This window comes from Eurosta solidaginis, chromosome 3, assembly GCF_040869045.1.
Source record: "Eurosta solidaginis isolate ZX-2024a chromosome 3, ASM4086904v1, whole genome shotgun sequence".
Taxonomy (NCBI): Eukaryota; Metazoa; Arthropoda; class Insecta; order Diptera; family Tephritidae; genus Eurosta; species Eurosta solidaginis.
The window spans coordinates 238,587,377-238,614,004 of NC_090321.1; the positions used below are offsets into that span (position 1 = coordinate 238,587,377).

Genomic DNA, 26,628 nt, shown 5'->3' on the forward strand with positions numbered 1-26,628 from the left:
ATTTTTTTAACATAATGCTGGAGAAGATAATTCTAGCAGCAGAATTAAACCGTGATGGAACAATCTATTGCGAAGCGGTGCAGCTGCCAAATACGAGGCGCAGGTGACATCAAATGTCGTTGCTTTTAGTTAAAAGTCCTCTATCTGAGCATGGATTCCCTGAAAAGCATATATTTGTTTGAATGTATATATAGCGACAAATTTTGCAATGTGCAATTGAAGATAAACACATATACGTTATTTAGAGACAATGAGCATCTCCTAATTTTAGAGACACGGACCTTTTCATTGAGTGTGAAACCTAAGTTAGACAGGGTAAAGCAAAAGAAAAATTGTACTCTCATTGCGTATGTGAAAGGGCAATATCTTCTACTTGTGGAGACCCATAGTTTAGAGGCTTTACTAAACACGCGAAATTTATGTATAATTAAAATAACCAAGAAAATTTAAAAAATAATTATGAGTAAACTATTTATAAAATTCAGCAGAGGGAGCATTTCGCTCTACTAAAAATATCTAACAATAAATACTGGAAAGCACCCCAATTCGACAAGAAAATCCAAACTAAAATACCGGACGTTGAAATATAGGCAAACAATAACAAAAAGAGCAACACATTCTAGCAACAATATAGCCAATAAGTTGGTTACATGCAAAAAACTCACTACAAACTAACACAAAAATAACAATAATAACAGCAATAACAATAAGAATGATGTTTGAAACGTGAAAGCAATGAGGGTTAACAAAATATAAATTGTGAGCAGGGGATAAACAGACTTTCCGTGTCTACTGGCATTCATTGTGGCGCAACATACCAACAACACAGACAACGTGCGTACTACAAGTACGAATAATATATGTAACATTCAAAGGGAGGAACCCTAAAATTGCAAACAAGAAACAAACTGGCTGAAAAGTAAGCCAACGAATAAACTGTAACGACAACTGGCGAAATTTTTGCAAATAAAGTGAAAAAAAATAGTACCAAAAAAATATACACTACACACGCACACACACACACACACATACACTAAAATGAATAAGCAACAACATTAAAAAAAAAAAAAATAAATGTAAGGCGCGATAACCTCCGAAGAGATCTAAGCTTCTCTTCCAATTTGCGTCGTGCTCCTCTTTATTTTTCCCTAAAAATTGGCCGGACGGGACCTACATGTTTTATGCCGACTCCGAACGGCATCTGCAAGGCAGATGAGTTTTCACTGAGAGCTTTTCATGGCAGAAATACAATCGGAGCGCTTGCCAGACACTGCCGAGGGGCGACCCCGCTTAGAAAAATTTTCTACTAATTGAAAAATCTTATTTCTAAAATTTTGATGTTGCTTTGCCCGGGAGTTGAACCCAGGGCATACGGTGTGATAGGCGGAGCACGCTACCATCACACCACGGTGGCCGCCAGCAACAACATTAGAGTTTTTAAATAATTTTAGTAAGCTCTGAAAATTAACAAACAAACAAGTGGCTAAAATTTTACTACCAACTGTCGCTGTGGCTAAAGCAGTTGTTGTTATTTACACGTTAAAAAATTGTTTTCTTTTGTTTGTTATACCTTGCCTTTATTTAAGTTGTTGGTTTTGTTTTTATACCTTCGCTTTGTTGTTGTTTTTGTTTATATCCCTTGCAAAATGTGAAACCTTTAAAAATTCGAACATCTGTCGTTTATTATGCATGAATAAAAATTACTCTGCTGTTCTGTTATTGCTTGAATTCAAGTTCTCTTTATAAAGTGCTCTTTATGCATGTATTTATTTTAGCTACTTTTGGAGCAAAGCGCATGGCTATAATATGAAACACTCAGGGCTGTTGATTTTGCTTTGATGGTAAGCCTTCATTTCGTTTGTTTTTAAACACTTCACTATTTCATATTTGGCAAAAACGCTTAATTTTTTGTTCCACGGAATTGAAAAAGGGACTGGGCCTGGGAATAAGGGATGGGGAAAAATAAAAAGGACTAGAGAGAAGAAATACACGAAAAGGGGAAAGAGATAGAACTAGAGTTAGACTAAAATAAAGATAGATGGAGCCGGGGAGGGAGCAAGAGACGGACCTAGAGAGAAAATAAAAGATAGGCCATACTGAGAGGCAGAAAGAGATGCAGGGAGTGGAGTGAATAAAAATATAAAGAAAAGGGTGAGATAGGAGGAGGGACAGTCAAAGATAAAAATGCCTTAAAAGTTATGCAGCGTGACCGAAGTTAAAACGTTGCTCTGTTCTGCCGGGTCTGTTAGTATTTAATACAATGGGATTTCTAAACGATATATATATATATCTATTTCACGTTCTCATGCCTTAAGTAAGTGCTATTTTAATTTTTTCTAAGTTGTTTTATAGTGCTTTTAGTGTTATTGTTGTAGCAATAAGGACATTCTCCGAAGGTTCTGGGTAGTGTTATCGATGTCCTTTGATGATCTAAATCCGGTACATTCCGGTAGCAAGCATCATTAAGTTGCTAGCCTCAACATCTCGGGAACTATTTAATATAATCACATTGAATCTTCGAGAAATTTTCGAAAAGGGGAATAAAATCGTACTAGAGGCAATACGTAGAATTTCTGCACTGCTCGGGATCAACGAAACAGTACCTATATAAGAACTAGATCTAAACTGTATATTTTACACTAGTCCGAAACAATCGAAATACTATGTCTATCCCTATGTGGTCGGTACTATTTGTCAAACTTTAAACAATTATTGGTTAAATTCAACTTTTCCATGCCAAATATAATCAAATAATCAATTTCTTCCTCTTTTGAAAGTGTACTTCCGTCAGAAAAGCAACTAGTTAGTAATTCTATGGCAGGCATCGGCATTTAGTTGCACAATTGTGCACACTCAATTCACACGTATTCTTATTCTCTTTAGTTTAGTAGTCACTGAGCATTTGGCGCAGCAACATCGATTGTGTGCGTCGCTCGCAATGTTGACGAATGTTATTGGCAAGCAACAAGCAAAGATCGTTTGTTAATTCTTTCAATGCGCACAAGCGAAAAATATTTAATGTTGACCAACCCTTTTGCGGAAATACAATGTATTTAATTGTATAAGCCTTTTCCTTCCCATTGTGCGCATTAAAAATACAATAACAAACAATCTCCTCTTGTTGCTTACTAATAAGCGAATGAACTAAGCAAACTGATGCATCAAGTGATTTGCGCGATTATCGCGCTCTCACTAACACATCTGCATTTCCAATTTGCCGATGCCTGTTCTATGGACATTGTTTATAAGACAAAATATTTTACTCTTGATATGCGCCACTGTGCACCTTAATATCCTTTGTAAACATTTTAGTACTAAGAGCGCAACAGCTGTCTCTAAGAGAGTAACGCACACGTGAGCACGCGAAAACAACCTGTTTGCAAATTGTACAAAACTCTCTTTAGCTGCTCTTCCGAGCGTAGCCGGAACCAACAAAAGCCACGCTCCGCAAAAACAAATGTCGGTGAATTGAATAACAGCAGTGTGCTGCTAATAACAGCAAGCAACCGACAATACGAATGTATAAAAGGACAATATGATACGCGCGTTATTCAGTTTTAGTCCTAGCAGTTGACGTGAAGAACGTGTTTGAACGGAAAGTAAAATGATGATAAATGCGTAGTGAATGGAAAACATTTAATTGAATATTTGAGATATATAAAGAATAGCGGTGTAATACAGAAATTGTTGTGTAATGTTGTTGGGTGAAGTGTGTGTGGAAAAGTTGTAATAGCTTTTGAGTGTTTTTACATAAACGCGAGTGAATATTTAATAAAAAAAAAAGAAAAATTTAATTATATAAATATTGGAAATTGCAAGGTGTGCGATTTCGTTACTGACGGGTAAGAGAAATAAGCGCGAGGCGTTGAACATTTTTTTAAATTGATTTTAAAAAAACACAAAAATTTTTTGCTTTGAAAAAACTTTTAAACACATTAAAATGTTTGAATATTACAAAAGCTAAGTTTGAAATAAATAAAAATTATATTAGAAATTGTTTTAAAAAAATATTGTTTAATAAAAAATCACAGAAATAAAAAAACTTCGAAATACATAAAAAGTGTTTAAAAATTACAGAAACAAAATACTTTGAAAAAATTTGAAAAAAAAAAAATATTTTTGAATAAAATAATTAAAAAAAATCACCTCTTAAAATCATAAAAAGTGTTCGAAAATTACAAAAACAAAGTTCAAAAACAAAATTTCCAAAAAAAATTGTTCAAATAATTTCGAAAAAATAAAGGATTTGAAAACCGATAAAATATATATCATCAACAAAGAGCAGTAATTTAAATCAGACCTTGCATATCATCTTTGAAATTACAAAAAACATATATACAAAAGTATATACATACGTTCAAATTCTTATAAACAGGGAGCTTAAGCCATTCAAGGCAAACGCTGACTAGCACATTGATTTATGTATCGTGTGACCATTTATTGTGCTTTCAACGCTGATTGCGTGCAAGTAAAGTAGAAAGAAAACGAAAAGAAAAAAAAAAAAGAAACAAAAACTTATACATTATACCATAAACTTTTTTTTATTTCGTTGAAAGTGCAAAGTGTAAGCAATATTAAGACGCCCTCAATACGAAACTTACACAATTAATATACAATAAAAAAGTTGCAAATACAAAAAACCAAAAACAAATTCAAACAAATATGTTTTACTTTACGTGCATATCGCATTTCCAACGCTTCGGCGTCTTCGTGTCGTTAATTGGCATAATCCTTGTTGCATGCGCGCTAAAATTGCCCCACGTCAAAGCGAATATGGCACAAGCAACACCACAACAACAACAAAACGCACAACAACACATTAGTAACATTTTGCGTGATGCGATTTACAATAAAAATTCACCCAACGTTCAAGTGCTAAGTGATAATGATATTGACGATAATAATTATGTTAGTGCAGATGATTTTGCTAACGATTTTTCGGCTGCCTCTGAACGCTCCTCCTCCTCAGCCAGTGATGGGGCTGAGTCTAGTGTTGAGCTATTACGTTTCGTTGATGAACGTGATGATGCAATGCTTTTACAACAACATACAACAACACAACGTACTAATAACACACGCATACACGCCATCACAACCGCCACACCGCCTGGAGCAACAGCAGTACCATTATCTAACTTACAACAACAACAACAACAACAAGAACATGATATAAGCGATAGCGCGACACTTCCACTCACCGAACAGGTACAATTGCTTACAAAACAATTAAATGCTCTTATGATGCGTCGTCGTGAAGATTATGAACTACTAGAGCATAATTTACGTAAATCGTTGCAAATGGGTGTTACTGGTGTTGGTGTTGGTTCAAGTGACGCAAGTTTGACAGCTGCAGGCAATGCGGATATGCGTGTTGAATTACAGGAACTACGGTAAGTAGCGGAAATATATTTAGGCATTTTGTATGTTTGCGTATGGTTGACAGAATTATCTCAAAGATAGCTTGCGGCTTTGGTGTAAATTATTTAGGTAGCTGCTGCAAATGCGGGTCATTTGAATAATTGGCGCTCCTTAATTGCTTTTGTAACCCAACCAACCCATTCCAACACGTTCAAAGAAAGATCTTTTTTATATCCTTTCCTTTAACAAATCCTTTGCCTTTTTTCCATCCACCCTGTAAGAAATACAGACAAATGAATTCAAATGTGCAATGTGCTGTGCAAAAGGGGCAAGAAGGTTTGTCTATTCTTAAACTGAGAGCTCTACTATTTATTTTACTAATATTACTGACAGTAAGAGAGCCAAGCACTACTTTTGACCAACCTCCTGTGAAAATGTGTAATAGGGCAGGAGGGCTTAGGAAGATACCCTCGTGGGATAACGCTTCAATAGGGTACGTTGAAGAAGTTGAAAGAAACTTTGCGTTGGCCGATGAGTAACTTCTATATTTTTAAATGAACACTAATTTTTGGGAAGGCCAGTTGCGCGGTAATCAGCTTCGGCGATCGCCAGCCCAACCGGAACACCATCCATCCCTCCTGAGGAAATTAAATTCGCATAGGTCATTGGGTAACTTGCAATATAGCTCAATTGTTCTCCACCAAAAAAGTGGTAAAATCTCTCAAGCCTATACCAGAGATTATAGGACATAAACCAACCTGTTCCTTTTCCTTTCAAAAAACGCTGGGGGCCTGGTTTATCCTTGCATTAGGAGCAGTATTTCTCTTGGGTGGCTTTCGGTATATCAAAATACTTAATGCAAGGACAGCTTGGGTTATAAAACTTGTAAAGTTGAGGTTGGGCCACTAATAGCATGTATTATGCAAAATTATGGATTTAATAGGGAACGACAGGCTTATGCCTCTAGAGGTCAAGAGCCGACAGACATAAGTGGCATATGCTGGTGACCTCTTCTTGGAAGCTTGATATGAATGACAGAGCTAAGAAAGATTTGCGTACGCTGAGCTAATATAGATAGGCAATTGGCAAATGCTTGTGGCCTTAAAAAAGAGTTCCACAATTGCTGTATGATTGTCCACCAAGCCGAGTCCCTGTTATGGCACAATAGGATTTTTGCGGTGCCGCAATTGGTACTGGGCCCTTCATAAAAAACTTACTTTGTCGCTAAATACAATGCTAAATCTGTACTCAGTTAACGTCGTCGATAAAATTTACGCACCCCGACGACAAGAGAGCTTCCAGATGAGCGATATAAGCTTGTTACTTACAGAGAATTCAGATTTCTGATCGAATTCACCTTCATCGCTGTCAGTATAGACCACAGGTTACCGGCTTTCGCTCTTATTGCTAGATTGACCACATATATTTCCTCAAAGGAAGCGAGCAATTGTGACTAAATTTCCTGTGAGAGTCTAGTTAATGGGATGGTGTCAGCCATAAATTTAGGCTATCCGATAACTGTAGCAAGTGAGACACACACCTTGCTATTAAGGATCTTGGTATCCACCAATTCAACTGTTAAGTGATTATTTACTCAGTAAGGTGATATTTGAAGAAGTCAGCGCGAATTTAAGGTCTGTTAGCGATTGTTTCACCTTATTCGCGGGACAACGAACTAATTCTGAACAAAATTTATCTGGATATCCTTGTCAACTATAAAATCATCTAACAGTAGAGACTTTGGAATTATTCTGGCTTCCTGATCCTGGATAAACGGGGACCTAGTCAGCTTAGCGAAGACTGAGCTTATACTCCATTTGGCTAGATTTTGAGCTCTCTTTATTCGCAGTGGGTCTACTAGTAACCCCAAATTCTTTTAAACACAGTTTTTCAAACGGTATGGCCCCTCGAGTATTATTCTGTCGGCAAAAGCTTCCTGCAAAACTTTATCTCACTTTCATATGTCCATCGGGTTCGGTATAATACGAACAGATCCTGATAATTTGTTGGAAAAAAATTTGAAGTAGCAAAACACAAATTGCTAGAGAAGGTCGGCGCAGATCGCGTGGACAGTTTTTACATTTGTTCATTGTATCCTAAAGAAAATTTGAATATTTTTTTTTAGAATTTCTTTTAATTATAATTAAAGTTTTTTTTCTCATTCGATGCTTTTCAATTGGGTGTGTACAGCCATGCCTAATCTCTCTCCTTTCGCTGGAGGCGTTTTATACTTCCTTGCTGCTTCTTCTTCTTTTTGATTTACCTTTGGGTTGGGTTTTGCTCCTTCGCTATCCTCAGCTGTGTCTGGCCTTTATTTGTTGTGCGACAATGAGGTCAAATTAGTTACTGAAATGTTAATTGGTCAATTAGTGATACGTCGTTATACGTTTTAGTCTTTCTCCTGACAAGTTTAATTGTGTGTACGTTTGTGATTTATGTGCCACCAGGAACATGAGAAATCAATTATTTTTAATAATAGGCACACAGTCTATTTTGTTTCTATAAAATCAAATCAGGGGTTATGTCATGTGAATATTCCAATTTATTATATTTTTTTCGTTTTTATGAACTTATGTGTAACTGCATTATTTATTGATTTAAATGGGCTTAATGTGCACCTACAGATAAAATGGTATATCAATTATACTAACAATGTTTATCGCCAATAAAAAATACAAGTTCGAATTTTACCAGAAAATTTGAATATTGTTAGATCTGTATGCCCAGAAAGGAGCTGATGTGAAATGCTAACTAAGCTGCTCATGCGAGTTATGTAAGCGTCGGTGTGAAATTATCCGACTTTGTTATTGATTTTATATATTTATTTCAGTGTAAAAAATATTTGTTATAATTAAAAAAATATTTATTTTTAAATTAAATTAGGCATTATTTATTAATAGAGCGACAATTCTCAATGGAGGCTAAATATCTAGGGGTCACACTGGATATAACACTCACACTGGATATAACCCTCATTTGGATGCTATCCTAAACAAGGCAAAAAGAGCTTTCTTCGCCTGTACTCGTCTCTACGGGGGATTTGTCCAAAAATGGTATATTGGACATTTAATAGTGTCGTAAGGCCAATAGTCACCTATGCTTCTCTAGTTTGGTGGCAGAAGGCCACGCATAGAAAAGCAACGGATAAAATAAGCAAACTTAATCGATTAGTTTGCGTTGGCATAACGGGTGCGATGAGAACCGCCCCTGCTGACGCACTTAGTGCTTTAGTGGGAATACCTCCCTTCCCTTTTCTGATAGAGAAAGAGGCAACACTAGGTGCACTAAGACTTCCAAATATTTCTGAGTTGAAGGAAGGAAATATGATAGGGCATATGAAAGTAATAAGAAAATTCATAGGAAATCCCTCATTACAATTGCGTGACGTAATGTCCCCTAAGCTCAGAATCTCACGGAGCTTTGAAGTGTCCATTGTGGTTAGAGGTCTGGTACACGGATGGATCGAAATTCGATAACGGAAGAACGGGAGCTGGCACCTATGGGCCAAACTTCAAAAAATCGATACCAATGGGATGTTACCCCACCAAATTTCAGGCAGAAATTCATACATCTGTGGTAAAGAATGTCTGCGGAGAGGCTCAAAATCGAAGAGCATCTACATTATGTCGGACATAGCGTGCCTAGCAATCCTACACAGTTACATCTAAGCTAGTGGATGGATGCACTGAAATCCTTAATACCCTGGGAGCCAAAAACAAGGTTTTGTTGGGACACGAAGGTAATGAACATGCAGATTACCTAGCAAAGCAGGGTGCTACATCAGCATTCTATAGTCCAAAGCCCTTTTATGGACTCACAAAAGCACACACTAGGTAAACTATAAGTAACTGGGAAACTAAACAATTCAGACGTGACTGGATTGATTGCCTAGGGCAAAGGCAGGCCAAACTGTTTATACTTCCGGCAACGAAAGTATTAGCCAAACTCACTAACCTAAGCAGGGAGGACCTACTACACGGGACACTGCGGTCTACGATATCACTTAAGTAAATTAAATCTATCTGATACCCAAATTTGTCGTTTCTGTGAGCTGGATGATGAAGCGCCGGTTCACATTCTCTGCGAATGCGTCGCTCTAGCTAGGCAGATACTATCCCATCTAGGTGGTGGGACTCTTAATCCCTATGTGATATGGAGTAAAAAGCCTGAAGAGGTACTTAGATACATCAAGAGCCACCAGATACAAAATTAGGCTGAAAGGTCTTGCACAATAGATCTGCACAAAGGTCGCAGTGCTTCCAGACATATTAATTAATAATAATAATTATTAATAGATAATTAGTAATTGCTTGTATTTGTAGTCATATGTTATAATGGCCTTAGTGTAGATACCTACTCTGCTTGTTAGACTGCCGCGGTTCTTATGAAAGAAACTGTGCTGTTTCTCTGCCGTGGCTAGTGACCAAATGAATCGTTTATTACTTAAAGGGCACATGTCCACCCTTGGCCAAAAATTACACTTTAAATGCAATGAACTATTTTAATCAGATCTTATTTATAAACAAAACGCTACTTTGCACCTTAGCCCTATACGATTTTATAGGCGATGGAGGTTTTGCGTTTATTTTTTGAAAAGGCTCATGTCCTAGATTTCTCTCCTTTTAATAGGGACTTTTTGTTCCTAATTATAAGAGAAAATTCACTATACCGTTTTATGTGAGTCATATTTCTCACCATCTCAAAAATTGAGGGACTAGTGTGCATACAAACAGACAGACGGACATCCTGATAATTTCGGTATACTTATTGGTCGATCTATCTATTTTCATTTAAGGAATTAAAATTGTGATATTCGTGACAAAGTTAATATACCATTTCATTTTCATAAAAGGCATAAAAAATTAAAATTAAAATGACATCCTCTCCAACCACCCCTCTTATCGTCAGCTCCTTTAATTTTGGGCGGATGGTATAGAATCACGTCCTTTCTAAACTCCCATACATTGCAACCCTTCTTATTGTGTGTTAAATATACATCAGCTGTTAGAAATCACGTCCATTCTGACAGCACTTGTAATAAATTGCCGTTTCTTGGGTGGATGACTTGGAATCACGTCCCTTTCAAACGTCCCAGACAACGCAGCCTTAATTCGTGCGCGTAAATATGGAGTATTCCATCCCATTTCGACCAATTTTGAACCCGACCCATTGGCTGAAAGTTTTTCTTCTTTTTCTAGCTTACGAAAGACGTTTTTCAGAATTTTTTCATCCTACTCAAAAAAAGTTATGAATTAAAAAAAAAAACACCGTTTTTGCTTTCAAAATGCTATAACTTTTTCAAAAATTTACCGTTTGGGATCTGTTAAATGTACTTTTCGGAAAAAATACAGAAAAAATTTTAAAGTTTTTTTTTAAATTTTTCAGTTTTTCGAGATTTTTCGAATTTCGCCATTTGTTTTTTTTTCTCATAAAAAACTTCAATCAATTCTGCAATCATCCCCACTAATCCCGGAGTGGGCCGATAATTTTTTTTTTTTTTTTATTTAATTGAAAAAAAACTTTAAAAATTTTTTTGTATTTTTTCCGAAAAGTACATTTAAAAACAAATTGAAAAAAAAAAAGATCCCAAACGGTCAATTCTTGAAAAAGTTAGAGCATTTTGAAAAAAACATCGTTTTTTTTTAAATTCATAACTTATTTTGAGTTGGACACCGTTTTTGTTTTCAAAATGCTATAACTTATTCAAAAATTTACCGTTTGGGATCTTTTTTTTTTAATTTGTTTTTAAATGTACTTTTCGGAAAAAATACAAAAAAATGTTTAAAGTTTTTTTTTCAATTACATAAAAAAAAAAAAATTATCGGCCCACTTCGGGATTAGTGGGGATGAATGCAGAATTGATTGAAGTTTTTTATGAGAAAAAAAAATGGCGAATTTCGAAAAATCTCGAAAAACTGAAAAATTACAAAAAAAAAACTTTAAAATTTTTTTTGTATTTTTTCCGAAAAGTACATTTAAAAACAAATTTAAAAAAAAAAAAGATCCCAAACGGTAAATTTTTGAAAAATTTATAGCATTTTGAAAAAAACACCGTTTTTTTTTTTAAATTCATAACTTTTTTTGAGTTGGATGAAAAAATTTGAAAAAATTCTGAAAAACGTCTTTCGTAAGCTAGAAAAAGAAGAAAAACTTTCAGCCAATTCTAAAGGGGTCGGGTTCAAAATTGGTCGAAATGGGATGGAATACCCCATATACATCATTTTCTCAAAGTCATGACCACTCCGACAGCACTAAAAATCAATTCCCGTAGCTCGGCATCACAGTCCATCACGAGAACTGATTTAATACAATGCATACATATTTTATAATTTACATATTACGTTTGTTAAGTATACATTTTGTTCACTTTGTATGCTTCTATACAGTAAATCCGTAAATATGTATATTTAGTTTGATTAATTGCTAAATTTTTAGACTAATAAATAAGTAGTTGTATAGGCTCATGGAACTAACTTAAACAGCTGACCGTAAAAGGAAAATACTCATAAGGACCTATGAGACCCTCGGTTATTCAATTTGGGCGTAAACTAAATTTTTGCCAATTTTTAAAATTTCTAAGGATGCATAATCCCATGGTAGTTAAAGGGTTAAAGTTGGTCACGTAAAGCACTGATTTTCAAACTTTCTTGCTAAGAGGTGCCGTGCAAAAACAATGTCACAGCTGAAAAAAAATTGTAAAAAATAAAGTACCAGAAAAAGTATAATAAATACCCAAAGGCCCGGTTTTTAGTGCGAGTTTGAGTTAACACAAGGTAAAACCTTCATACTTGGTCCCTTTAACTGTGATGAGAAGTATAAATTTAGGTAAACAACCAAAATGGCATGATAAGATTGAATTTCACCTAAGCCTCATACTGAAAAATTAAGCTTAAGCATTAAAAACGGCAAGCTTAAATTCTAGTAAAGTTTAACTGTAACTTACACTGACACTGAAAAACCGGGCCGAAAGTGAACGTTCGAACAGTAAAGTTTTTTCGATATTTAAAAAAAAAACCTCTTACTCTAGACGAATGAAAGTTGTATTTCTTGTGGGTTTTGTTTGTTTTAGGAGTTATTGCTGCTGACCATGTTTTTCATACAAATAGTTTAAGGCTTATGATAGCTACTTTTTCAATTGCCGTTTAAGGCTTACCGTAAAGTGTTTGCCAAAACATCGTGTGCTCCCGACTTCTGCTGGCATTTTGACTACCTTTTATTCTTGTTTTCAGTGCCTCTTAATCACTATAAACAGAAAATCTACTATGCTGTTCTATGCTTTGAAAACGATTCGTTGACTTTTGGAATTACATATTTCTTTCCCGGTACATCTGTGAAATATATGCACTATAATAGTTCTCTTTTCTCTGCCAGTTTCGGGAAGACTCCACTTCTACTGGTTAATTTTTCATAGCTTTGGGCGTGTTAAACAAACATGAGTTTTCTATTGTCCAAACAATATCTCAAGATTTCAATATGCTATGCAATCATATGTGCATCGAAATGAAAAGCATATTATGCCTCCACGACACAAAAAAAAATTACTTTTATAGCAGACATTTCTATAATGAAAATCTCTATACATCAAAATAAGCTGCAAAACAATTGCATGCCCTTATATTTAACTGTCTATTATTTATGTATGTATGTGTGAATATATGTTATGTAAGGGCCATGTTGTTGTGGTAACATGTGGTATAACATCAGGTGAGGAAATGTTCGCATGAGACGAAAAGGATGTTTGGAAATGTGTAGAAAATTGCACGAAAAGTTGTCACTGAAAGTAATAAATAAAAAACACTACGGATTACACTAAAAATGTGCTTATATGCAAATATACTTACATAAATACAAACAAATTTATTTGTATATTAAATTAGGATGCATAGTAGCTCAGGGATGTTCTTATAAAAAGAAAAACATATTTTTCATATAAACATGTGATAACGTCTGCTACATAGTTGTACAAGCTCATGTGTAAATATATGTGTCTTCATATATAATAATATTTAGCTAATATATGATAGTATGTTATACTCGCATATTTTGTAAGACCCAAAATCCGACACTTGGTAAGAAATAAAAATAAGCAACATAGCAAACGTTGTGTTAAGAATAAGAGCAATAACAGATGTTGTGTATTAACAATGGCATTGTTATCAACTCTCTAAAAAGGTGAATATAATAAAAGCATACACGTATCACATAACACCATAAGAGCTTAAAAGCATTGCTATTCAACTATTTGTTGTATGTGTGATAAACAATTTGCAGTTATAGTTACTACTTCACTTGAGGTATGTCCCTAATATTCGCAAATATCTTTTATACCTAGAGCTATTTTAGCAGGCCAACAATAGAATCACAAATGTTCAAAATTATAGTTGTTCAAATAGGAATCTAGGTATTAATCCTTAGTAGATATATAGGTTATACATTGAGAACTGAATTTTGACTATAGGCCAATTAAGCCCTCATATTGTTCAAATATTGTTCAAAACAGTTCGTAGGTGCAGACTACCCTCAGGTTGTATTGTATGTCTAAAAATCTAGTCTGATATAATGTTCACGGTTTATGCATAAGACCAATTTTTTAATGTTTCCTCGGTTGATTATTTTGTCATGATGATTGAATGTCAAAAAATTAAAGAAATAATCGATAAGTGTAAAACAGATTAAATTAGTGTGGTTTCTTCGCCTCTCCCTCGCGAAGTTGTGTATTTCTTTCACAAAAAATATCCACTGAATATGGAAAGGAGTCTTATTATATACAAATTAAGCCATTTTGCATAGCGCTAGGTGACCTAGTTCAAAAAATAGAAGTTAAGAATGCAACATGAAGGTAAAATTTTTTCCAGAAAACACCATTATTATTATTGACATAGGGAGTAGCTTTCTGGACAAGAATCCGGTAAGCTCCAGTACTAGCATCTTCTTGTAGCGGCCTGACTGCAGAGGAAACAGTGTTTTTTATCTTTGAAATCTTTAGATTTGCGGCACAATTTTTCGATCTAGAAGCAGCAAATTGGGTAGGTCCTTGAAAACTCTTACTAGTAATTTTGTGGTAGGACTTTTTTAAGATGGTTCCCAAACACACATCTGGATACACTATGAATATAATAAGTTTGTGTAAGGTCCTTGTGGATTGACTAGTTCAAGCTTAACTACTGTTTAAGCGACTTAAACTATGACTTTTTTCTTTCGTTTGTTTCATTAGCCTTTGAGTGTGCTTGTAATTCTCAACTTGTTAGTGAAATATTCTAAAGATATAGTTTTAGTTTTTAATTTAAAATTGAGGTTCTTCGAGTAGAAGATGGGGTGCCAATACCTCAGAGCCCAGTGCTCGTCTCCATATCACATTTTTTAAGGGTTCTTCAAATAGAAGAAGGAGTGGCTCATTAGAGCGAAACCTCAGAGCCCCCAGTGCTCGCCCCCCATGAATAAATACAAGAGGTTCTTCAAATAGAAGATGAGGTGGCTCATTAGAGCGAAACCTCAGAGCCCCCAGCGCTCGCCCCCAATGAATAAATATAAGAGGTTCTTCAAATAGAAGATGAGGTGGCTCATTAGAGCGAAACCTCAGAGCCCACAGTGCTCGCCCCCAATGAATAAATACAAAGGGTTTTTCAAAGCAAAACAAGGTGGCTCATCCCGCAGCCAATACCTTGGAGCCCCCAGTGCTCGCCCCAATGAATAAATACAAGGTGTAACAGGTACATAGTGACCTCTCTCTCTAAACAAATTTAAAAATAACAAACAAATACATTCAAATAAAGATATCATAAATAAGGTGTACCGATGCTTTGCATCGTCCCGTATTTTAAATACACCATAAACAAAGTAAAATAACATACAGCCCATTAAAATAGTAATTTATAAAATAAAAAAGATAATAAATTTAAAAAAATGCTTGCTTGCAGTGGGCTTTGAACCCGCAACCCCAAACGTGTGAGTCGGGTACGCCATCCACTGTACCACGACTCATACGCCTACAAGCGCATCAAATTACTCCCTTATAACTCATATTTAACTGCTCGCCCTCAACTGCCCCACGCTTAGCTAACTACCTTACGCTCTACCTTACGCTCTAGTTTGAGTCTTTTTTTCAAGACTATATCTTTGCTGATGTTCAACTCCCTGAATCGCTATAACATTTTCATCTGGCAAAAGACATACTTTCGAACTTAAGCAGGTTTCGTTTGGTCGACTTCACTTTTGTTAAAGTAGGGGAAGTTAGAAGACCTTGCTGATATAGGCCTAAGAGTACCGGATTTTTTTTAGGATGATGCCGTTGCTGTAGTTCGTAAATTTTCATTAGCGGTCAACTGATCTTCCAGCAGTCATCACAATGTTACATTCAAAGGAGCCTGGTATCAGCAATCATGTTGCTGTTTTATTATCGATAGCAAATTATGTGTTATTGACAAGTCACTGGGTTTTTATCGGTTTTTTAGCGTCGAGACAGCAACTTCTTATCAGTTTCTTAATGGCTTCTAGAGGAAAGGGATGTGTCATCGCCTTAAATATTAAAGTTAAGTTGATATCTGTTTTACGACCAGCCAATGAATTATCGATAGGAAATGGGTAATACACAGGTACCAAGCTGGTAGTACTCCGATAAAAAGTCGATAACTTAACGATTGAGTTCACGATTCCATTCGATAACTTTTTGATAACATATCGATAATTTTTGGATAAAAAATCGATAAATTTTCGATTATAAATCAATACATTTTTGATAAAACCGAAAGAACTGTTTTATAACAAGTCGAAAACTTTTTTAATAGCTTATCGATAAATGGTTTCGATAAAAAATTTTTAACTTTTCGATACTAAAGCAATAAGTTGTCGCAAAAAATCGGTGACTCATTTACAAAAATTCAATAACTCATCAATATCTCGTCGATAAAACACCTATAAAACAACAATAACTCGTGGATAAAAATCCAGTAACGCTTCGTTAACAAATGGATAATACGCCTTTCCTTAATTTACTGTCTGATTTCATTTATATAATATATAATTATGGGAATGTGTTTCAAAAACTTGGTTTGAGCTATCCGTAGAAACCTGCCAGACTTTAGTCAATAGCATGCCCAAAATAATGGGTAAATTAGTTCAGAATGGAGGTGGATATACTGGTTGTTAACTAAGCAATGTTAAATGTGTAAGAGAAAAGTTTTCTTTCATATATTTTTTTCATAACTACTATCTCATCAAAATTGTACCTATTTTTATGAGCAGGTTTTTTTCGGCCAAATAATGTTTTTAAATAATAACTAATATGTTTATCGCTACTTTAGTGTAAAGTTGGCTTATTTACATTAATAAATATGACAAGGATAAAAGGGTGTTTTATTTTCAAAATATTGATTAATAAAATGGATTTATCTTGATTTGAAATTGAAGGACTGATGTGAAACTATTATTTTGAGCAGGTGTGTATACTCCATCACACACTTTGTGCCCACATTTAGCTAGATTGTAACGACTTCAGCTTCGCTTGCATCGTACATATATGTATGTGTATCCACATATATTTACTCATATAGTATACCAATCCCTTACCCTTATTCTACGCTGAAATTCGGACTCTCTCTAAGGAGTACCTTTACCAAACATTATGCCATTACTTATAAACATTCAATATTCTCCCATATAGCATACTACATGCTTCCAAAAACTACACTTACACGTACCTTACACTTAAATACATTCTCTATTCCCCCATTCGGTGATCAAAGATACTTTCACAATAAATCGGGGCAACAACTATTTAAATTTCTCTACAGGATGCCGCCAATTATGATACAGAACACATAGAGCACAATTATAATAACACCATCTGCATAGCCCTGGTTGCATAGTCCTTCATGAAACTTAAAGAGTTTGTCTAGAGCTGGACTTCAAAAAGAATAGCCTTTTACTCGTTCTACCCGCCTGAGTTGCTTTGCCACTCAGTGTACAGCGTTCCTCTATCACTCTCAGATTTCTTAATATCCAAAGCAAATTTACACGAGTTCAACTGACATCTACTGTCTTAAAAATTTGTAACGTATTTTTAACCTTTTTGAACTCACACACATAATTTATTTCTAAGCAATAAAGCAGCAAACCCTCTTTCAAAAAACCGTTTTACAAATTTCAAATCTCTTTTAAAAAACAACTTCACGCTTTAGTTTAGCAATATTTTTCTTTTAAATTGTTAATTGCTTTTATTTAAGTATTTATCTATCGTCCTTTTTTCGTTAGATCACATAGCGGATATTCAAATGAATGCTAAACTAAAAGTGTGGCGGAAGTGTAGGGGAAATAAAAATAAGCCATTTTAAGCATTTGTGAATACGTAGATAGGGATGTGATATGAATAGAATAAGAAGTTATAGGTACTCGTGAATATACACATTTTTGCATTTTTGAACAAAATCGTTGGAAAAAACACCATTGTCAACAACAACATCATCAATAACAATTTCAATAAAACCTATATAAAAATTCCATTTGCAAATATATTTCTGGTCGCGCAAAAAACTGTTACTTATTTATATGGGGCATTTTACGCTAAATCGTTATGCTTATAGATTTGGCACTACAAATTTTGATAAAATTTGGGAATTTTATATTCTCTACCGAAAAGGTTTCTATTAGAGCTTACGATTTCTTTTACTCGTTCAACAAGAAATTTCGCGCGAGTATGGGCTTCTTGCGAGGTTCTTGAATCTTGAAATATGCGAAAGGTCTCTCGACATTCGGGTTTGTCGCTGCATTGGCAGTAATATAATTATTTCTATAAATATTTTCTATGATTTTTTTCTCTTCTTTCAGCGTTTTTGCTATATTTATCCGGAAAATTCAGAAAATAAATCTACGAATTTTTATAAAAAATAGTTTGAAATACTTTAAGTTATTTGTATTTACTTTAAGTTATTTGTTTAGTAAATTCATCTTGTATAGCGAGTTTATTTTCCCAGAACGCGCAAGAATTGCAAAGTTTTATGTTTTCTTTCCAATTCATTCGCCTAACACCAACACGCTGATTTTAACAATCTGAAAAAAGGTATGTTGTTGCTATAGAGATGAGCTAACCATATATTTAAACCACGGCCACTTACATTTGTTTAAATTTAACTTTGTTTTATAACTTGGTGAAAAATTGTAGGCCATACAATTTTTTTTTTGTTTTGGGGGATTTTTTTATTATTATTTTGATAAATTTTCTGAAAAAAATTATATTAAACTTTAAAGGCAAATCGCACCAAAAACAAGCTTTTTAGAACAAATCGGCCCCTGGCCCACTTGTCTTAAAGAAAGGATCCTAATATTAAGTTAGTACAATATGAACACCTGTACTAAAAAGATTTTTTGAAATAGGTCTTGTTTAAGAAAACTTATATATGGATTTTAAGGAACAACCAATTAAGGGAATTAGAGAGAAATCACATCGATGGAAGCGCCTGGCTCCTGCGGGTACCTAGGTGCGCATCACAGCACCGAAAGAGAAAGTTGATGAAAAACTTATGACACAGAATTATGTCCTAACAAGCATCATAGTGTGAACTTTTGTAATATTTCGCTAATAGCCCCATCAATTTTAACTTCAGCTGTAACACACATTTTTGAATATAGTAGCCAAAACAAAACTATAAATATTCAAATACCAGCGATTTTCGTCACAATAATTTCATCGGTAGCATGAGTTGACATGGAAAGCCCTATATGTGCAATGAACTACATTGCTAAGAAGTATTTGCGAATTTCGCCAAAAGAATGTAGCGCTAAAATCTTATTGTATTTGAAAATTTATTGGGCTGATTGATTGGATATATGAAAAGCTGAAGAAATATTCTTTTTGTATGTTTCACGCTATCGCCAAGATAGTACATATTTTTTGGAATTTTGAAATATTTTTAGGCCATTTTAAAAGATTTATTTTTATTAGGCCTAGATGAATTCGAGTCTATATATGGTGCTAGCAAAGCTATCGCCGATTTGATTTCCTTGAAATTCTGCTGTACCAAGTCCTCTTTAGAAAATCGCAAGAGCAAGCAATCAGCTGCTGGGAAACCATCACATTATACCGATAACACCACCTTGGCTTAGATGCAATGTGAATTTAGAATGGCATGAAGAATGTGAACTTTCGCTATATCTTTCTATGTGTTCAATGAAGCTCTTTGTTGTTGCTGCCTCTGTGTTTGTTGTTGGTGTTGTTTTTTTGTAGCTGCAAAAACATTCCTCTAGGGTTTAAGGGAGTGTTACGCTCCGGTACTACAACTTTCTGGTATTAACCTGACTGCCTTGAAAATGATTTTCACGACATACCGCGGCAAAATTTTAAACCCTCCTTCTTATTTTGGTAGAGATAAAACAGCCCAGTAAGTTTTTAAGAGCATTATCGATGGTAATAGTCCTTCACCGCATATTGATTTAGTTCTTAACAGAAATAAATACCATTAAGGTATACGGCTGACCATCTTGAACGATTTCATATGATGAAGTTGAGCTTTCCAGGCAAAAGCTAGCTAAGGGATGAAAGTAGGTAAGCTTTCTGAGATTAAATTAGTGATCTTGGCTGATGTTCTTTTTAAGGGGGTATAAACAAAGTGACCTGTGTTTGCCGTGGAAAGTCAATTAATTTTGGAGCTTTTTTTACCCACCCTGCAGGGAAAATATCTTCTTCTTAACTGGCCCACTTCTAGTGCATTTTTAAACATTACTATCCTGTCCTAAACCCTTTTTAGGTACTTTTGACTGGTGAATTTTAAATTGCGATGTCCTTTGCGGTGAAAATTGTACCTACCAATGAATAGTTCTTATTTGGTACTTAGGGTTCACTTCTGTACTAGAAATTTGGTCATTTGTTACTGAATTCCCTTAGTTGCTCACGGAAGTTACTCTTGGTTCATTAAGTTGTACTTTTATCAACCCATAGATAGACTCAGAACCGCAAAATATTGATTCAGCACCGATTTAAGCAAATGCCTGTTCCCTACCTTTATATCAGTTATGCCTGAAAAATCACGCTAGCAGTACTTTGTTGTCGTAAGACACGCAAGGCCCCTCGGATGTCTCATATTATGAAGATACAGCTCGAAAATCTTTCGTGAAATTTTCTCTTCTGAAAATCTTTGTTACATAGATTGATGCCTAAAAGATTGTGTTTATTGTAGCATATAATTAACACCGATTGAAACACGTCCTAAAAACAACCGCACTCGGTTTCTTTAATTAAATTTTTATTCATCGCTGAAATAACCCTCTCAGTCATAATAAGTTTATGAACTCCCTTTATTCCTGAACACTTGATCCACAATAAACATCGCAAAGTTTCGTAAAATCCTGAGGGTAGGCGTAACTGTGTCACGTAGTTGCATTATGACATCACTGAAAAGCTTGTGATATTTTCTGATGTGAACTAGTTTGAGCAACAGCGCCATACATATAAATAAATATGGCGAATAAACGCTAATGCATATGTGTGCGTTCATCTACGTACATGGAATTATATGCAGATTACAAATTTGTGTTACAGCTCAACATATTTATATAACTTGCAGGAATTTTCATGTCAAATTTAATTTGATAAGGTCGTTAAAATTGTTTTATATATCTTTTTTTTATAAGCTTTCAATGCATTACTGATGTGCGTATTTTAAAATGTCCTATTTTTGTTTTTTTGTTATAAAAATGATTTTGTAAAGTCAGCGTTATTTTTGCGACCACATAAATCATTTTGCATATATGTGTGCGGTTTTGTGGTTTTAGAGTTAAAATTTAATCGAGTTTTAATATAAAAAATTGACTTGTCTGAATTAAAATATTGATTACTTCGCAAGGAAATTATATATGTAAATATTTATAGTATGTGTGTATGATGATGATGCCATAATAATGCCCCATCGCGATGTAATTTCGAGGAAATTTAGGCCGTGTTTATCTTGCAATTTTCAATTTAGACAAATTTTTTCTGAGATACTTCTAGTGTCAGAATTACTCTAGTGTACTTGCCAATCTACTACCGAAGGAAGATATGCTTTCGCTCCAATTGGAACCTGGGAGCTCGGATTTGCTAAGTTAGCACACTACTTCAAAATCGCGGCAACCATTATACTTTAATACATTCTTAGCACAAGTTTGTGTTGCAAAACAATTTTAAATTGGTACATGAAGATTTTTTTTGATTTTGTGCATAGCTAACTTTTAATTATTTGTTTATTTTTTTGTTTGAATGAGATTTTTCCAAAAATATATTTTTTAGTTAAGGGCTTCATTCTATATCGCGATAGTTCAGTCGAACAATTCGCCTAGAAATTGCATTCCCCATAATTTCCGTTTGGCATTTAGGTTTCTTACTTTATGTCAAAAAGGAAGACAAAACCCGTAGAAAGAAAATCCGTGCCCGTGACGAAAAAATTTACGGGCCCCTATAAAAAATCCAGTAATACATTTGATTAAATTGAATTAATGACGTCTCATTCATTAATAATTATTGATGGATAACATCAAACAAAATTTTGCCACATCAATTAATGATTTTTGGACTGAGAGCTGAAAATAAAATTAACAGAGAATAGTTAATTAATTATTTAATTCAATTAAATTAAAATATTTTTGAGTGCTAAACGACTTTCGACACTGTAAAGAAAGTGAAACAACACCTTTTAGTCGTTTAAGTTTTTTGTTTTTATTTTAACAAGACAAATGTTTCAACACTCGCGTGGTGTCTTCTTCAGTTGCTAGTTTTCAACTAACCATTGTCAACAGAAATAACAAAGTAACAAAGTAAGCCTATCCAAATTTGTCAAATATTATCGGCTAATACAATGAAAAAGCAAAAAGATATAAAGAGAGTATAATACAACAACAAAATTAAATAATAACAAAATATGGATCAAACGCAGTTTAATGGAAAGCTGAGTAAAGATTTGTATACAGTGGGCCACTATCACGATTCACTGACACACTTTTATTTACATAAATACGTAGGGATTCTAAGATATTTAATCTACTGATATTAGATTCTATTTTAATTAATTTACAGTCGTCTTCACTTATCGAGTGTTGATTCGATAATGCATGTTCGGCGATGCCACTTTTGGGCTCAATACTTTGTATGTATTTTAAATGCTCATTGAACCTTATTCGTACAGTGCGCGTCGATTGGCCTATGTACTTTGCACCGCATTCTACTCCGTCGTCATTTATATGAGAGCAAGTGATTGAGTACACTCCAGGATTGTCCAAAATGTTACCTTTATCCTTAGATGATATCAATAAGGCCATCAGTTTTGTTGTTGATTTTGGAGCCAAATTTAAACGAGCTTTTTTAAAGATATGTTTCATATCAGAAAAATAATATGGGTCGTAAGTCATGCTGCACCAAGTCATGTTGTCTTTTTCGCCCACTGTGCCGAAAAACGAACTGCACTCTTTTTTTGAAACAAATAATGAGTTACCTTTTCTGGACTTAATGCTCAAACATAATACCGACGGAGGGATCGAATTCGATATATATCGTAAGCCAACATCGACTGATCGATTTATCCCAATAGAATCGAACTATCACTACTCGCATAAATTAGTTGCCTTCAATTCTATGGTTCATCGCCTTATTAACGTCCCACTGAGCTGTGCTGCTTACAACAAAGAAAAACACAAAATAGTGAGCATCGCAGAAACTAATGGGTATTGCGGCAGCATGGTAGAGCAGCTAATAAGAAAACACCAGCGCAAAAAATTGCAAAAAGAGTGCAGTTCGTTTTTCGGCACAGTGGGCGAAAAAGACAACATGACTTGGTGCAGCATGACTTACGACCCTTATTATTATACTCAGTTGAGCAGAGCTCACAGAGTATATTAAGTTTGATTGGAAACGGTTGGTTGTACATATATAAAGGAATCGAGATAGATATAGACTTCCATATATCAAAATAATCAGGATCGAAAAAAAATTTGATTGAGCCATGTCCGTCTGTCCGTCCGTCCGTCCGTCTGTCCGTCCGTCCGTTAACACGATAACTTGAGTAAATTTTGAGGTATCTTGATGAAATTTGGTATGCAGATTTCTGAGCACTCATCTCAGATCGCTATTTAAAATGAACGATATCGGACTATAACCACGCCCAGTCTTTCGATATCGAATATTTCGAAAAACCGAAAAAGTGCGATAATTCATTACTAAAGACAGATAAAGCGACGAAACTTGGTATATGAGTTGAACTTATGACGCAGAATAGAAAATTAGTAAAATTTTGGACAATGGGCGTGGCACCGCCCACTTTTAAAAGAAGGTAAGTAATTTAGAAGTTTTGCAAGCTGTAATTTGGCAGTTGTTGAAGATATCATGATGAACTTTGGCAGGAACGTTACTTCTATTACTATATGTACGCTTAATAAAAATTAGCAAAATCGGAGAAGGACCACGCCTACTTTTAAAAAAAAATTTTTTTAAAGTAAAATTTTAACAAAAATTTAATATCTTTACAGTATATAAGTAAATTATGTCAACATTCAACTCCAGTAATGATATGGTGCAACAAAATACAAAAATAAAAGAAAATTTCAAAATGGGCGTGGCTCCGCCCTTTTTCATTTAATTTTTCTAGGATACTTTTAACGCCATAATTCGAAGAAAAATTAACCAATCCTTTTGAAATTTGGTAGGGGCATAGATTTTATGACCTTAACTGTTTTCTGTGAAAATGGGCGAAATCCGTTGATGCCACGCCCAGTTTTTATACACAGTCGTCCGTCTGTCCTTCCGCATGGCCGTTAACACGATAACTTGAGCAAAAATCGACATATCTTTACTAAACTCAGTTCACGTACTTATCTGAACCCACTTTATCTTGGTATGAAAAATGAACGAAATCCGACTATGACCACGCCCAATTTTTCGATATAAAAAATTACGAAAAATGAAAAAAATGCCATAATTCTATACCAAATACGAAAAAAGGGATGAAACATGGTAAGGTAATTGGATTGTTTTATTGACGCGAAATATAACTTTAGAAAAAACTTTATAAAATGGTTGTGAAACCTACCATATTAAGTAGAAGAAAATGAAAAAAGTTCTGCAGGGCGAAATAAAAAACCCTTAAAATCTTGGCAGGTACTACATATATAAATAAATTAGCGGTATCCAACAGATGATGTTCTGGGTCACCCTGGTCCACATTTTGGTCGATATCTGGAAAATGCCTTCACATATACAACTACCACCACTCCCTTTTAAAACTCTCATTAATACCTTTAATTTGATACCCATATCGCACAAACACATTCTAGAGTCACCCCTGGTCCACCTTTATGGCGATATCTCGAAAAGGCGACCACCTATACAACAACCATCACTCCCTTTTAAAACCGTCATTAATACCTTTAATTTGATACCCATATCGCACAAACACATTCTAGAGTCACCCCTGGTCCACCTTTATGGCGATATTTCGAAACGGCATCCACCTATAGAACTAAGGCCCACTCCCTTTTAAAATACTCATTAACACCATTCGTTTGATGCCCATATTGAACAAACAAATTCTAGGGTCAGCCCTGGTCCACCTTTGTGGCGATATCTCGAAACGGCGTCAACCTATGGAACTAAGGATTACTCCCTTTTAAAATACTCATTAACACCTTTCATTTGATACCCATATCGTACAAACGCATTCTAGAGTCACCCCTGGTCCACCTTTATGGCGATATCTCGAAAAGGCGACCACCTATACATCAACCACCACTCCCTTTTAAAACCCTCATTAATACCTATAATTTGATACCCATATCGTACAAACGCATTCTAGAGTCACCCCTGGTCCACCTTTGTGGCGATATCTCGAAACGGTGTCCACCTATGGAACTAAGGATTACTCTCTTTTAAAATACTCATTAACACCTTTCATTTGATACCCATATCGTACAAACGCATTCTAGAGTCAACCCTGATCCACCTTTATGGCTATATCCCTAAATGGCGTCCACCTATAGAACTATGGCCCACTCCCTCATAAAATACTCTTTAATGCCTTTCATTTGATACACATGTCATACAAACATATTCCAGGGTTTCCCTCGGTTCATTTTCCTACATGGTTATTTTCCCTTATGTTGTCACCATAGCTCTCAACTGAGTGTGTAATGTTCGGTTACACCCGAACTTAACCTTCCTTACTTGTTTTTCTGATATGAAACATATCTTTAAAAAAGCTCGTTTAAATTTGGCTCCAAAATCAACAACAAAACTGAAGGCCTTATTGAGATCATCTAAGGATAAAGGTGACATTTTGGACAATCCTGGAGTGTACTCAATCACTTGCTCTCATATAAATGACGACGGAGTAGAATGCGGTGCAAAGACATAGGCCAATCGACGCGCACTGTACGAATAAGGTTCAATGAGCATTTAAAATACATACAAAGTATTGAGCCCAAAAGTGGCATCGCCGAACATGCATTATCGAATCAACACTCGATAAGTGAAGACGACTGTAAATTAATTAAAATAGAATCTAATATCAGTAGATTAAATATCTTAGAATCCCTACGTATTTATGTAAATAAAAGTGTGTCAGTGAATCGTGATAGTGGCCCACTGTATACAAATCTTTACTCAGCTTTCCATTAAACTGCGTTTGATCCATATTTTGTTATTATTTAATTTTGTTGTTGTATTATACTCTCTTTATGTCTTTTTGCTTTTTCATTGTATTAGCCGATAATATTTGACAAATTTGGATAGGCTTACTTTGTTACTTTGTTATTTCTGTTGACAATGGTTAGTTGAAAACTAGCAACTGAAGAAGACATCACGCGAGTGTTGAAACATTTGTCTTGTTAAAATAAAAACAAAAAACTTAAACGACTAAAAGGTGTTGTTTCACTTTCTTTACAGAGAGAATAGTTACTATTTTTACTATCATGACGAATATTAGCAACGCTAAGGGATACTATCACCTCTAAGCCAATACTAAGCAGTGACTTGTATGAACATCAACAAATCAATCATTATGGCTATACATATGTCCATACAAGCAGCGGAGAGCACAAACACATTCATATATCTGAGATACTCCCAAAAGTAGGCGATCATCGATGGAAGTATCACTCACATATAAACGCTATAAACGCGCATACAGCAAATTTTAGGTCGATTTAAAGTATTTGTGCTTAACAGGCGAAATGGTAGGCCATAAAAAGCATTGCTACAGGCACTACATACTAACCAGTCACGCTCCACTTTCTCTCCATTTGGCAAGATTCTGTTTAACA

The 26,628-nt window shown here is 34.9% G+C and overlaps 1 protein-coding gene across 1 annotated transcript in view; it reads left to right on the forward strand.

The window, feature by feature from the left end:
* The first annotated feature begins 3,575 nt into the window (after window positions 1-3,575).
* sca (scabrous) overlaps window positions 3,576-26,628 on the forward strand; it is a 246,299-nt gene continuing 223,246 nt past the window's right edge. The window contains exon 1 of the mRNA XM_067775630.1: window positions 3,576-5,390. Coding sequence (XP_067631731.1) covers window positions 4,663-5,390 — 728 coding nt within the window. The 5' untranslated portion in view covers window positions 3,576-4,662. The remainder of the gene's footprint in view (window positions 5,391-26,628) is intronic.